The sequence below is a fragment of the Arachis ipaensis genome, chromosome B9 (assembly GCF_059453495.1).
Source record: "Arachis ipaensis isolate K30076 ecotype BB chromosome B9, ASM5945349v1, whole genome shotgun sequence".
Lineage (NCBI taxonomy): Eukaryota > Viridiplantae > Streptophyta > Magnoliopsida > Fabales > Fabaceae > Arachis > Arachis ipaensis.
The window spans coordinates 158,826,015-158,842,583 of record NC_142444.1 but is presented as its reverse complement, the minus strand read 5'-3'; the positions used below and the strand labels follow the sequence as shown (position 1 = coordinate 158,842,583).

General features: G+C 29.8%; 1 protein-coding gene across 1 annotated transcript; it reads left to right on the top strand.

Annotated features, from left to right (window-relative positions):
* The first annotated feature begins 15,399 nt into the window (after positions 1 to 15,399).
* On the top strand, positions 15,400 to 16,569 carry FAF3 (FANTASTIC four-like protein (DUF3049)). Its single transcript, XM_016318737.3, has one exon. It carries the CDS (start codon positions 15,541 to 15,543, stop codon positions 16,492 to 16,494), a length of 954 nt encoding a protein of 317 aa, XP_016174223.1. The 5' UTR covers positions 15,400 to 15,540; the 3' UTR covers positions 16,495 to 16,569.

The following is a 16,569-nucleotide window of genomic DNA, read 5'->3' as shown; positions in this document are numbered from 1 at the left end:
CGTCGAGGTGGGCCTGGTGAAGCTAGGTCAGATTGATTGAAGGTTATCTCTGGTTCTACTGCATCCTGTTTTGTTGGAGGTATTGTTCCTTCGATTGCTAGTATTGCTCGGTAGCTTCGTTTTCGGGCTGAGCTTGATTCGCCTCCTCCTACATATCCTCCTGATATGCAGTTTATTATTCCTCTTGATGGATTCAGAGCTGTCCATTTCCCTTTTTCCTTTTCTGTTGGACGCTCGTCTTGATCTTGTTTGATTTCCCTGTTTCTTCGCCCTTCGACATACTTGTCCAGAAGTCCCTGCCGAGCTAATCTTTCCAGCAAGTCCTTGGCTATTACGCATTCGTCCATTGTGTGTCCATATTTCTGGTGGAATGCATAGTGCTTGCTCCTGTCTACAAATCACTGGTCTTGAAAACTTCTTGTTCGGGCAGGAGGTTTTACTATCTTGGCGTTAAGAATCTCTTTGATTATGTTCTCCCTCTTGGTATTGAATCTGGTGTAGGTATTAATGGTGTGAGCTTGAAAGGTTTCTTTGGTTCCTTGTTACCTGACAATTTGAAAGTCTTCTCCTCTTCTCTTTTGGTTGGTTGTTTGTCTATTTTATGAGCTTCACGAAGTTCTTCGATCTCCATTTGACCTGCAACCCTTTCTCGGAATTCTTCCAGAGATTTTGGTTTGGTTACTACGATCATTTCTCGGAACTTGCCAGGTCGGAGGCCGGTTTTAAGGGCGTGTAGGTGGACTGCAGGGTCTAAGTCTAGAATCTCCATAGTGGCTTCAGCGAATCGAGCCATGTAGTCTTTTAGGCTTTCATGTTGTCGTTGTCTAATTGTGCCGAGGTAGTCTGATCCGTGTACATATATTCTTGATGCGGCAAAGTAATCAATGAAAGATCTCGCCAGCTCTTCAAAAGAAGAAATTGAACCTGCAGACAACTTAGAGAACCAGAGTAATGCAGCACCATCAAGATAAGTTGGGAAAGCTCGGCAAAGTATAGGCTCATTATTAGCGCCGTTAAAAAATATCATGGATTGAAATTTCTTGATATGAGCGCAGGGATCACCAAACCCCTTGTATGGCTCAAGGGAAATAGGCAGCACAAAGTTCTTTGGCATTTGAAAATTGGTGATCTCTTCTGAGAAGGGGTTGTCTAACGTCAGCTTCTCCATTTGGCGGGGTGATGATTAGGGGGTTCGTATTTCCTTAAGTTGGATTTTTGGAGTTTCCTTCTTCGTTTTTCCCAGCTTTGTTGGCGGATGATAGCTTGGTTATTTTCCGAACTTCCGCTTGAAGTTTGACGATTTGAGCCAGGAGTTCTACTTGTGTGGGTTGTTGGACCCAGTTATCAGCCATATTCGGGATTGGCGATCCTGAAAAAGAAAAGTGTAAAAGCGAAGAATCTTAAAACAGAGAGTTAAACTTAGTGGGGTCTTTAAACTTCGGGTCCCACGGTGGACGCCAAATGTTCCATGCGTATGCTGCCGAGGTATGATAACTCCTTCTGCTGATGACTGAGTTTGGGCGAAAGAGTTATACGTCGGTCTGGTTGGAACACCACGGCGGAAGCACCTGCAAAAAGCACTCCGATGCTCAAATTATAGTATGACTTAAGAGAATTAACAATAAGAAGATTAGAGTGAGCTGTGTAACCTGTTTTACTCCGAGGTTATTTGTTTGTTTATATAGACGTTTTAGATTGTTTAGTTGGAGTTTGTTTCGGGATTTTCCTCATTTGTCGAGGTTAATTTTGACTTGGTTAATGTGGATTCGAGCTTTGGATAACTCGTTTGGATTTGGTTGTTAGTATTTGATTCCTTTTTTGCCGAGATATAGATTACGTATCAATAATGCCTTTTAATTTTAGTAATAGAAAAGTCTCAGCCCAATCTATTTATGTGTATATTGTTATCTTACATTTTTAATAATAATTTTTTTTATCTCAAATTTAATTGTATTTAAATAAATTTATTTTTATATATGCATGGTAAACCATATATAACACTGTTAAAAATTAAAAATACAAGTGACTTAAAAAAATTTATTCATGAATCATAAAAAGATATGTATTTGATAAGGATAAAATAGCTAATTGAAGGATTATTCACTACAAATAAATTAAATAAGGTTGGAGAAATTAAATAAAATAACTACTCACACACTTGAAAATATTTTTATTTAAAAATAACAACTGAAAATTATTAAATAATTTAATATATTTAATTAAATAAAAATGTTATTTGTACATCAAAATTAGCTACTAAAATCAATCACTGATATATTTATGTATAAATACATATATAATTTAAATTATTTTCAATGTGTATTTATAATATATTTTATACTGATGACTGATTTTGATGACCAATTTTAATATACACGTAACATATAATTTGTAATTAAATTATTTAACATAATACATATTAACATCAAGCTGCATTTCTTGTAGAGAGTTTGAGTGACTTAAGCAACGCAGCTCTCTCATTCTGTTGAAAGCAACATGTAATTTCTTTATTTACATTTGTTTTTAATAAGTTTCAAAATTAAATCAACATAAATTATAGTTAAGTTTCAATAGTTTTACCCGAATTTTATTTAGATCTTTATTATTTACCATTTTTAAAAAATCCATATAGAGTAAAGGAATTCCATTCAAATCAAAGTTTTATAGTGCAGAAATTAGTTATTTTTCTTTATTCCTTTTATAAATAACGAGGTAGAAACAATCAAGAAAAAAAAAAACAAATTACACAACGATTACTTTAAAAAATATAATTTCAACCGAATATATATAAACAAACTAAGAAAAATACAGAAAGATAAAAAAATATATGACAATTATATTGTAAATTATGTCTATAAAAGACCAATTTATTCGCACAATAATTTGTTTTACCAAACTCATGGTAGGGGTTCCAAGGCTTCTCTCTTAGGAAATTATTAATTTCCTATCTTATTCGTGGCAATATATATATTAATTATAATCATAAATTATGTTATTTTAAATTAAATGATTTATATAATGGTGATCTCATTTATTGTTATAAATGTTAAATTGAATAAGTCATTATTACTTTTGATTTGGAATTAAATGAGAATAAAATCAGATATTATCTTTTGATCATTAGATAATTATCTTTTGGATTTTAGATATATTATCTTTTGGACTTTAGATACTATTTTATTTGGACTTTAGGATTTAATGGGTATCATGCTCAAATATGAATAGGCCTTCAGGGTTTCGGTCTCCAAGATACAAAGCCGCTGTTGTTGCTCTTTCCCCATCAAAAGAGTTACAGTTCAGCCGCCTAGGAATACGCCTAGGAATACAGAAGGTTTTGGTTGAGAAAGATCGAAAGAACTACAAGACTGAATTCTTCCATTAATTCTTCCATTAATTTCTGACTCTTATGAGTAAAGGTACGCTTCCGCTTTATGTTATATTTTTGGTGATTCAATATGGATGATCTGGGTTAATAAAATTATTTATTCCAACATTCTCAACTTGGTGTAAGATTTTGGATGGCCAAAATAAAAAAATTTGCGAAAGGAAGAACAATTAAATTTTGAAGGTACACATCCACTGCTATTTTTAAGTTAATTTTCACAGGAGCAAATTAAAATTTATATTTAATGTCAAATTCAATCTTAAAAAGATGTCTTAAAACTTAGCAAAGTCACTAAATAAGTATCCAAATTAACGGCTGCTAAAATTTTTTTTAGTGATCTTTGAGAATTTTTTTAGACGTCGATTTCTCGCCTTTTATCAGAGTCATCTAAATTAAATTTAATAGACAAAATTTGGGGTAATTAATGCACCTCTATTTTTCTATGAAATTATTCATCTTTCTTTGTATTCGAAACAACTTAACTTAAATCAAGTGGTAATCTTTAGATAAATAAAGAATTAATCTATAAATCTTATTTTCATCATGAGCTTTATCTCTTTCAAACTTTATTAAGTTTATTCTATATTATTTTCGCTGTTTATGCTATTTAGTACATGACAGAAATGAGGAGCGCAGCACATATATTCGTGGAGACAAGATGCGAAACTTCAGGAAAGATGCTGCAAATTAAAGCACATATAAAATCTGCTTTTGTGACAAGAAAGTGATACAGTTCTTCGAATTATGCTAATGTTTAAGGATGAAAGCAGCTGGAGTGTCAACGAATAATAACGTAATTAAGCTAATTAAGGCTGCTCCATAGCCAGCTTAGTGTTGCAATATATATATGTAATAATAACATATGCTCAAAGATATTCCTCGGAAATTGAGAGACAATCTTTTTAACCTTATTATTATGATAGCAGCTAGCTAAGAACAATTATTATTTAAGCATGTCATGAATAAATAAATAAATAAATATACTACTAAGGATAAAAACTCATCACCTACAGTTATTTTCGTATAAAGATTTAATAGTTGAAAAATATTAAATAATTTATTATTTAATTAAATAAAATATTATTTATATATTAAAATCAGTTATTAAAATTAGTTATTAATGTATTTATGTATAAATATATATGTGGTTTAATTTATTTTTAATATGTATTTATATTTTAACATGTATTTTATATTAGTAGTTGATTTTGGTAATTGATTTTAATATATATATATATATAATATTACTCTTAATTAAATTATTATTTAATAATTTTTAATTATTAAATTTATATGAAGGCAATTGTATATGAAATTTTGATGCTGTCGAATAATTATTGTTGATTAGACGGCAGTAAATTACTCGGAGCCTTATGCAACAAAAGAAGGATAATAACCCCAAATTTCAATTTTTTTTATAAATTATGTACACATTTTAATTTAATCCTCTTTGAAAAAAAAAATTAATTGTAAAATTAATTTTGTATCCCTCCTTAAAATTGAAACCTAGCTTCGCCACTGGAATTACTGTTGCACGTGTTGAGCAAAATTGATCTCTAGTTGGCTTCTTTTTCCTTTTTAGGTTATGGCGGTTTTTCCGATCATCTTTATCACCGCCATTTTGTTTCCCACTTGAATGCCCAAATGCAGGAACTTGTAACGAACCATATTCTAGAGATTATGGATGGTAAATGAATGATATCAGATATTTAACTAATTAATGTTAACGCATGTGTTGTGCTATGCAACTAGTTATCAATTACATTAATATAATTTTACAGCTTTTTCGGGGGCTCGATGTACATTAAAGTTTTGTTCACCAATGTTTCCAAAATTTGATTAATGACCATTAGATTGTTGACATGTTTGCATGGGTTATAATACGTACGTACCAACCTTGATTATTATTTTGTTAGGTTGAAAAGGTGGAAGAGTATAAAAAATATATGAAATCACATATGGTCAAAAAGGTATGGGTGGGCGAAAATTTTATTTTAGCCTTTAATTTGTTTAAACCATGAACTGGATTCTCTATTGTATGTCCTTCCCAATAAAGTTCATTCCTATAAATAAAATTATGTGAAATTAATTTACTGTAAAACTAGGTAAAAACTCAGGTGCAGTCGACTTCACGTGAAATTGATAGTTGTGAACCGTTAGATAAAAATTTAGTCAAATCAATCAAATAATCTAACGACTCTCAGTTATTAACTTCATGTAAAATCGACTGCACCTGAGTTTTCAGCGTGAAACTAACAAGTTGGAAGCATATAATTAAGTAAGCTTATTAGGGTTCATTTAAGGCCAAAGAGGCATGACGTTACATGTATACTTTGTCGTCAAAGATTCTCCATTACTCAAAAACAAGACTAAAGAACGTGCATTTACATATGGATTCTGATGCATATATCATATTTTCTCTCTCTAATCACTAATCAAGCTGTCATACCTAGCTACTATAGCTTCAAGCCTTTAACAGAAACGCCCAATTTGGCACTAATGCAAATTTGATCATACATGTTCTCCATTGAAATAAAATACTCCATCTTTATATATATTTCACTAAGTACATACATTAAGAAAAGGAGTGAATACCTCACCCGGCCCCTGATAATTATCTCGAAAGGACAATGAGGTTTTTAAAAAAAAAAAAAACACTTAATTCGGTCTCTGATATTTTTTTTTTGGGACTGATTAGCTCCTGTGTCAAAAAAACAACATTGACTTTTTTTTGGCACAGGAGCATCGTTGTCCTTTTGAAGTAATTGTTAGGGACCAAGTTGAATTTTTTTTTTTTGTCAAGGGTCTCGTTGTCTTTCGAAGTAATTGTCAAGGACTATTTTGGGTTTTTCTCTTAAAAAGATGGAGAATAGAATTGAATATAATAATCAGAAAAATTGAGGAATAATTAACCACTATCGATTGTTAATATATTGCGTTTTTATTCCTTCAAACTTGAGAACCTAATTAATTAATTAGCACCAAAAGAAAACCCGCATTGAATAACAGAAATATTAGATAACAAAAAAAAAGTTAAAACTTATTTTATTTAACTTTTATTAATTGTTGTTATAATTAATGAATGTTAAATAAGATTTTTTTTTCTTTTTAGCATTACCGTAAATATTATTACAATTTTGGTATAGTTTAACCCAATATTAGGTATGCTCTTGAAAAAACATATAGAAAAAGTGAGGTTAGTGTTTATAATCTGTATGGTGTATTTCCTTCAACTTAATTACAATATAATAAATTTAGATGTTTCAAATAAAAGAAATTTAAATTTTAATATTAAAGTAGAAATTATATTTAAAGTGATAAAACAGTTTTGCATTATCTACCATCGGAGTGGAATATGTAGACTGAAGTAAGAAAGTTACCAAAATTAGGGTTTTAAAAAATTTGAATTGGTTTTTTTTTAAATAATTAATAATAACACGTAAGATGTCATTTCAATTCTTTAATCTTTCCATAATCAAGTTAGCATTTTTTGTTAATAAAAATAATTTTAGTTAATATTTAATTATTTTTATCAAATTTAATAATCTTTTATAGTTTAATTTATCTTTTACGTTGTTTAAATTGTTTTTAAAGAAAATATTTTAAATATCATTTTAGTAATTTACTTAAAAGAATATTTTTTTAACTTAGTTTGCACTAGGATATTCATGAAGTAGAAAGTTCAATGACTAATTTTTTGAATACTGTAAAAGCATAAAATGGACAACCCTCCCAAGCAAATAAATTTCAATCCTATCCTCTAATTAGGGGTGTTATCGGTTCGGTTTGGTTCGGTTTTAGATTAAAAACCAACCGAATTGATATGTTCGGTTCCTACAGACACATAACTGTTCGGTTTGCTGCTTTTACAACAATCGAACCAAACCGAATCGAACCAACAGCGATTTAGTTTGATCGATTTTTTCGGTTTTTAATTTCTAATGAGAAGAATATGAATCACAATAATTAGAGGTTTAAAATAGTCAATAAACTGAAATAATAATAGTAAAACATTGAAATGGTTAGGGGTCGAGGATTTTTGTTATTAGGTTAAAACATTGAAATATATGCATATCTTCGGTTCGGTTCGGTTCGGTTCGGTTTCTGTCGAGCCAACCGAAAACCGAACCGAACCGATCAGTTTTGTCAAAAAAAAAAATCGATTTTTTCGGTTTTTAAATCGGTTGTTGTAATTTTCGGTTCAATTTTGCGGTAATTTTCGGTTCGGTTCGATGACTTACACCCCTACCTCTAATGAAGAGAGATAGTTAAGAGATACAGACCACATCCATCTCTGTCAACTTGCATTGGTTGTTATTAATGTATCTAATTATTTATTTTGAAAGACTAGCTAGAGAAGAGGAAGAGGTGATGTTGAGAATTTCTGCACTCTTTTTTGATATTTTTATTTCCATTAATAAAGTTGTACATTCCTTAGTGTCCTTTTTTCCTATTATTTTTCCGTCTCATCGTACATTATTCCTTAGTTGTAAATATATATATATAAGTAGTGTATGCTACCAAATGGCACCTTTTATGGTAAAAAAAACTATGTACTAGTGACTCGAAATGGAAACTGTATAAGGAACTAAAAATGTAAAGTTCTGGGAAGAATATAGTTATAATGTTATGTATATAAAGTTAGAGGTGTCAGGGAACGATGAACAACTAATTAAAACCCCACTTTCTTCAATAATATATTAATATAAACTTCAGTTTAAATTATTTTCATGCATATATGTACTCTTATGGCTTTCAGTTTTTGACCCCAGATCTTCATGCAAGCTAGCAAGCACTCTTCAACAATATAATTTCTAATGACTATACTTTCTGGAATGGCAACAAAAATTAAGATACAATGCTTTGCTTTAATTTAAACATAATTAATTAAGTAGATATCTGTGTAAAGCATATGAAAGCTTTTCAGTGTTTTAAAAAAACTTTTCTCTAAGTTTTATGAGGGATATTCTGAAATATCATAAGTGAAATGTATGTGGAAGTGAAGTATCATCTAGTAAATAAATAAGAGTGCTATATGCTCTTTGAAGGAAAAAAAAAACAGCCACTTTATTTCTTGAAAAAAGTTAGGAACTAGTATTTTTTAACAATATTAACTAATACTTTGAGTAAATATTTTATTTTTATATTATTATAATAATTTAATTCATAAAATTTTGGTTCGAAATAAGATTAAATTTAAATTAAAAATGAGATTTAAATTTAAAATCGGCTACTAATCTCATATTATTTATATATATATATATGTCTTTTTTTATAGAAAAAAAATTCATTTAAGAAAATAGCTTAAAGACACTTACAAATTACAAAAAAATATTAGATCTGAAACTAACAAAAAAAATAGACAATTTTTATATTGAACTATTATCTAAAAAGAGACATAGTATTTGATTATAGAAAATTTTATAAAACAGAAATAGAGACAAATCACAGTCTCTTTTATTTCTAAATCTATTCAGAAAGTGCTGCAATATAGAAAAATACCCTCCCTTCTTCTCTAAATAAATCTAAAAGCTTTTTGAATTTAAAAATATTTTCATGGACGAAAAGTTTTTCTTGTTGTATCTTCGTCCCAAACTTATAAAAATATATCCAAAACACCCATAAAAAAATATTATACCACAAAGAAGAAATAACTACACAAAAAAGTATTTTTTATCTAGATCTAGGTCTCAAATCTAGATCGCTTGAAAACAGGAACCAGAACTAGAGAAATCGGAGATGGAAAAAGAGAATTTTTGTTAATTATTGGAGGAGAATTTCTGGTATAGATAATTATAAGATGTTTTTTAATTATGTTTATTAATCAAAGAATTAACAACAAGAATCAATCTAAATGTGAATACATATAATGTCTTTTATATTTTCAAAAGAATTTTTTTTTTATTAGTGTACTCATAAATTAACATCTAATTCATCTTATTTGTATAAAATTTTAAGTAAAAAATAAATCACTTAGATTACTTTATTATTTTTGTTGCGCATTCTGGATATTTTATAATCCTATAACTACATACTCTAAATCTATTATAAATTTTAATTTTTAAAATTTAACTAAATCTTATATTTTAAATTTTAAATTCTAAATCATTCAAAAAAAATTAAAAAGATAATTTTATATAAAAAAAAACTTGAATTGATTAATTAAAAATTAATTCTATATAGTTATTCATATATTTTGTTAGTCAAAATGGTTGGGCTTCAAATATCAAGCAATATTATAAAAACTAAACATTATTCCCAACCTCGTAAGCTCACAAGCAATGCTGACATTGGGTAATGCTGACAATGGGTAAGGTAGGGTAGGGTTTGGACCCTACCCTAATCCTACTCGCAGGTTAAAAATTTTATTAAAATTTTACTCTATTTTATCCGCGGGTTGAAAATCTCTCAACCCTAACCCTACTCACACCATAAAGTTCTAAATTCTATCCTACCCTATCCTACCCGCAGAAATATCAAATTTTTTCAAAGTAAATATAAAATTCAATCATTTCAAAATTTATACATATTAATAATATAATAAATAACAAACTAATGCTCTAAATTACTAAATTAATTAACTAGTTTAGTGGTTGTTCACTTATTGTAAGTCATTACATAAGAGAGGTTGTGGGTTTAACTCTCACTTCCTTCATTATATACCTAATTTTTTTATAAAATATGTGTTATATTTGATGTGCGGATAGGGTAGGGTATGGTACACCTTAAACCCGTACCCTACCCTACCCGCAGCGGATAGGGTATCCTACCCTACTCGAACGGGTCGGATCGAGTTGGATATCCGCGAATAGGGTATGAATTGCCAGTCCTACTCACAGGTAATAACTAAATTAATCCACCGGTTTCGGGGATCCCTTCTCTCTTTAATGTCAGAAGTTAACCAACTTAAAATTAAATTAAAAACATAAATTAATAAAAAAATTATTTTTTAACATCTAACTCAAGATATAGATTATACGTTGATTATTACTTTATTATAATTGAATTTTCGTATCACCTCATCATCTACAAACAAACTTTTTTTAACAAAATGTTTCAATAATAAGTTTGATACTAGCTAGTTATTTTAGTTACCAATTAAGAAATGTTTTTAGATTTCTAAATAATTAATTACAAAGATAAAAAAAAAAAGTTTCTAGTATACTAAACATATTTCAGGGGAATCTTTTCAGAGAAGAGATGCAAAGTTTTCTTTAAATTTCATGAAATATTATTTAAGATTCAAAGGTCAATCGTCGTAGCCGACAGTGGGAAAATAAAGGAGGATGAGTTAGTGGAGAATCACTAATTTCCTTTTCGAATGGCTTTTAAACATGTCCGTACGATTTGGGAAGTGTAAACTTTATGGTATATAATATATAGTTAAGTGTAATTCTGTTGGCTCTTAATTAATTGTTAACATGACTTATGAGTCATTATGCCAAATTGCCAATAATTTGTAGGTAGTACACAAATTCGAATTTCATCTAATTAACCACTTATTAACTATTCATAGTTTATTATTTTTAAAGTACTTTAAAATATAATAATGGTTATTAGCTACGTTAGCTTGCTTTCTTTTTTCATTATTATTGTTGTGGTTCTAAAGTTGGTGATTAGGGTTTTTCTAAAGTTGGGAATTAGAGGTTTATAAAGAGATAAAAAGACTAAATTATAAAAATAAAGTTTCGTTCGCCATATCAACTAGTTATTACAGTATTAATGTGTGTTAGAAATTAATTTAACTTATCTTTTTGATGGCAAATGATGCAGAAAGTATTTTATTAGAGACTATCATAAATCTCGAAATTAAATTTCGAAAATAAATTTAAGTAATTGTTAATTTCCAAGGCCATTTTAAAATTTATTAATTTTCAATTAATTACTTAAGAATTCACTTTCTAATACAACAATTGTCAACTAGTATATAGGCTTGTTTTAAATAATAATTTAGGAATATTTCTACAAAAACCTAATTATGATGTATATATATATATATATATATATATATATATATATATATATATATATATATAATGTTATGATTATTACGATAGTCATATAACTTTTACAATAATAAAAAAGTGTTAATAAAATTAAAGTAATATTTTTTAAATATTGTCTAAATTATATAACTTTCGTAGCCACCAATAACAATAAAATATGTAGTTTTTGCATTATTTAATTCCTCTACCATATCTTATTATTCTAAATATACTTTATTCTTTGCAAAATCTATTTACGTTTACAGATATGTAACTTCGTAAATTATGCTTTTTATTACCACAAAAATTTGTATTAATTACAAAATTAGGGACGAATGTATATATAATATTGTGGGGCTAAGGCTCTCGTCAAAATTAAAAAAAAAAAGTTGTGAATAGTATATAATAATAATATTTATTTATTTTATTATGTTATTAAATTTATTTTTACTGTATTAAATTATTATAAAAGTTATTTTATTATCATGTTATATATATTTTATTTCTAATATCAAAATTTTGTAAATTCTTTATTAGATATATAGGTTAGACTACAATTTTTGTTTTTACTGACCTTCTCATAAATTTTTAAGTACACTGATGCACTAATATTTTAGTAAATTTTAACTATTAATTTTAATTATATATATTATATATAAAGGAAAAACATTAATATAGAGGTGAAGATTGGAGAAAATATCCTACGACAAGTTAAAAGTTTTAAGTATCTTGGATGTATTATACAGGATAATTGAGAGATTGAACATGATGTAAATCATAGGATCCAAACAGGTTGGTCAAAATGACGGAGTGTAGCTGGCTTTATATGCGACAAAAAAGTGCCTTTAAAACTTAAAGATAAATTCTATCGCACAGCTATAAGACCAGCTATGCTGAGTGTGACAGAGATGAAGATGTTGAGATGGATGAGTGGTCATACGCGATTGGATAAAATAAGGAATGAAGATATAAGGGAGAGAGTTGGAGTAGCACCAATTGTGGAAAAGATTGTTGAATCGCGTCTCAGGTGGTTTGGACATGTGAGAAGAAGACCGATAGAACATCCAAGGAGGGTGGATGAGATGAAAGATGGACAAAGGGCGAAAGGTAGAGGAAGACTAAGAAGACCATCCATGAAGTGGTCAAACGAGATCTACATGTAAACGGTATCTCTGTAGACATGATATATGACAGAGCACAATGGCATTGTTTGATTCATGTAGCCGACCCCACTTAGTGGGATAAGACTTTGTTGTTGTTGTTGTATATATATTTTATAATTAAAATTAATTATTAAAAATCACTGAAATACTATTATATTAGAACACTTGAAAATTTTCCATATATAATGCGATGAGTCCGACAAGAGTCCGTAATCTTTTGAGGTGATAGAGCATGAAATAGTGAATTTCTCGCTATGATGGAGCTATTTGAATCTTGATACGCCATAAGACAGAACATGTCGTGTCACGTAGGACTCACTCTTGTTCATGTTGGAATATCCAAGAATTTCAAACCCCTTTGCAGAAAATAAAGTTGTAATAAGATCAATCCTACTTTTATGGCCAGAGATTTTCCCAAAACACAATAATGCACGTAGCAGGAAGTCCTTCAAACATGTACCAAACACTACCATTACCATCATCATTACCATTACCATGTTATTATGAAATCATAGACATAAACAATGACGGTAAATTGGTTATTAAAAGGTTGTGTGCTTTATTTTATGTCTGCCATATATATAGGTATCTATTCATCATCATTTTGTTTATACAGAAGAAAATCAATTAAGCAGTTACCGTTTTTGTCAAAGCCTGTTTGCTTAATTAATTGCTGATATTTCGCTTCTTTTTAATTTAATTACTTGCTTTTAGTGAAATAGCAGTCAACCTAAAATTTGACTCTATTCTACATGTCTATATGGTAAATGGTACAAGACGAAATGCACTAATTAAAAGTTGGTCGTCATGAAGAAAGTGAAAATGAACTAAAAAGATAGATATCAAGGGAAAATCAGATTTGAAATTTGGATCTGTATTCTGTAACATATATACTAATGTAATATGGAATATTTGGATCTGTATTCTGTAACATATATACTAATGTAATATGGAATATCATCTAAACTTTTTAAGAGAAGTTAGTGATAGATCAATTTTAACTTATTATTTAGTATATAGCTACATTTTAATTACTTTTATAATTTAGTTTAATTTTGATATATTGTCAATATAAAAATATTTTATTTGTATATTTAATTACTAAACGTTACGCAGTAAAAATAATTATTTTTTTTCATTATTCGGATGAATGGTCATCTAAAAATAAACCTAATTAAACGATTATACAAAATATTTTATGCTGTCAATATATAAAAGTTATAAAAATATATATATATATATATATATATACAAAGATAATATATATAGTAGGCACCTATATAGTATTCATCTTTTCAAATAATGGCTTTAGAATTTCAAGTCCTAATTGATATTTACTTTTACATGTAATATACAACTTTCAATTAGGAGTTTACTGCCACTTAGCAGAGCTATTTTAAGCATGGAGAGAGAGAGAAGAACCATGGATGATTGAATTCAAAGTTCTTTTTTCTCTTTTTTGTTGGTTGTCTATAATATTTCTCGGTTGGACAGATCAATGACTAATCTATCGCGAATCTGAGTTCCATTTAAAGGTTTATCGTCGCCAATAGGTTGTTGCATGCACAAGGTAGGATTCAAACTTCTGACATTTATTTAAACGGATGATTAAATTGACTACTCGAACAATCTAAGTTGATCGGTTGAATTCAAAGTTGTTAGAAGCAAGAGTAGAGTCCCTGAATATAGTAAACAGGGAAGCTTTCACTTTCATGCAATATTTGAGAGAATCCATTAGTTTTCCTTTTGTAAAAGGGAAATAGTAAAGCTGGTAATTTTGCAGCAGAATAAAAACCGTCCCTGTGTCAGCCTCCCTTTACATATTGATTTCCACATGTGGACATACAACCCTGGATTTATTTCTTACATAAAGATTCTGAAAAAGCAAATTTCTGCACAAAATATTATCCTGTCCAATTAGCTAAGAAACCAAAATAACTTACTAATAATGCACGATTGTTGTTAACGGAAATGTTTGGTAACTAAAGAAAATCAGCAAAAAACAGTCATAACTTGCCTTATTTAGTATTCATTAATTGTTGCGATAATTAATTAATGCTAAATAAGACAAGTTCTGGCTATTTTTTTTATCTATCTAGCATTACCCTATTGTTAAACATTAACTACTTGGCTAAATTTTTGATGAGACAGGGACTTTCAATTAGCAATAATTTATGAACCAAAGTCAAAGAGGTACTTACAAAAAATTTTAACAATTAAGTCAATAATCCGTCAAAAAATATAAGATTAAGAGAAAAAATATATCTTAAAATGAATATACGTAAGGCTGGTAATATATAAGTATTTAATCCAATTCAATTCCGATAGAATAGAGTTGCCTACCCAAGAATAGAGTAGAGTGCAAATTTGTTTGTAAGTAGGAAGTAGAATAATAATAACTACTAAACTATTCATGTAAATTACTAATTTAATATGTTTATTTCTTTATAAAGGTAACCTAAAATGAAAATAAAACTTAAAAATAAAATTCCTATATCACAACTTCACAATTCATTTTAAATATCTTATAACCTAATTATGCTAAAAAAATACATTTGTACCGATACGATACTTTAGAGGCAGTGGTAGATGCTGCCAGTAACAATTGCATAAAAAGGAAATATTTATGTTGGGTGATGTGTGGACTAATTAAGAATTGAATTATATTGTATAATTCCAAGTTGGTTAAAAGGCCCCCTTTTGGTACCTAGATGACGTGGCACAAGCACTTTTTGAGACTACAAATTCAGTTCCAACTCCCTTCAACACTTCTCATCCCATTGCCTCTCACATACATTCTCTTCTTTCTCTCTATAACACACATAACCCATTTAATTTGTCCAACATTCTAGAACCAAAAAAAAAAAACCACCTCTATTTTCTTCATCCGTACAAAAACAGAGTAAACAGAGCACACTACTCTGTTTCTTGCTTTAAGCTTTGAACAACGAATATCTCTTCTATTATATTCTATTCTTCTTCTCTAGCTTAGCTTCCACATACAGCCATGGCTGCAATTGTGTGCCGAGGATTGCAGTCACACCTTGAGTCCCAGATTGTGGAGTCAAGAACACTCAGGTTGAGGTTACCTTCCTCAACAAAACCTCTCCCTCCTCCTCTTCCTTCTCAACCCATTGATTTCTCCTTCAAATCCTGCTTCTGGGATTCAAACATCAAAACTCAATACCAGAATCATCATCAAGAAGAAGAAGAAGAAAACAAGAAGATTGGTTGGAGCTTCCTGGAAGCGATATCGCAGGGAACGAACAAGAGAGCAACAGAGAAAGATGAAGAAGAAGAAGCAATCTATGTTCATCCTCAACAGAAGCGTTGTTCTATGGTTCTCAGCCCAAAGAGCTTGGAGCTGTGCACTGAGAACTTAGGGAACGAAAGCGGCACTGACATTGGAGAAAACGGCATTGATGACGTCATCTCTTCCGGTTCCGGTGGCGGGAATTTGGAGACAGGGGAGCAAGAACAGCGACAGTACGAGGCAAGTGGTCAATGTTGTACGGCTAGGAAGAATAAGAAAGCGAAAACCGGGAATTTTCCACCACCTTTGACAACGATGAGAGGATCGGAATCTCTGGTTGTGAGGCCCCACCGTGAGGATGGGCGGTTGGTGATTGAAGTCACAAAGGTCCCACCAACTCCCTCGTGCTTTCAAGCTCACAGGAGCCATGGCCGCCTTCGCCTTTCCCTTTTGAAAATTCACAATCCCAGCTTTGACCCGCAACACAAACATGAAAATGAAGAAGAAGAAGAAGAAACAGAGGAGGATGAAGAAGAAGACGATGAAGAAGAAGAAGAAGAAGAAGAAGAGTACTTTGCATGTGAGGAGAAGAGGATTGAGATGGCGAGAACATGCAAAGAAGGGTGTGAAGATGAAAACCATAATAACAATGAATCATTGTTGATGCTAACTAATTGGTCTGAGCCATTTTGGGTGGCTACTTCCTGAAAAACCTAATTAATATCTCTGCATGTATCAATAAATTTTCTTCCTTTTTTTTTTAATGGATTATTATCCGTCCCT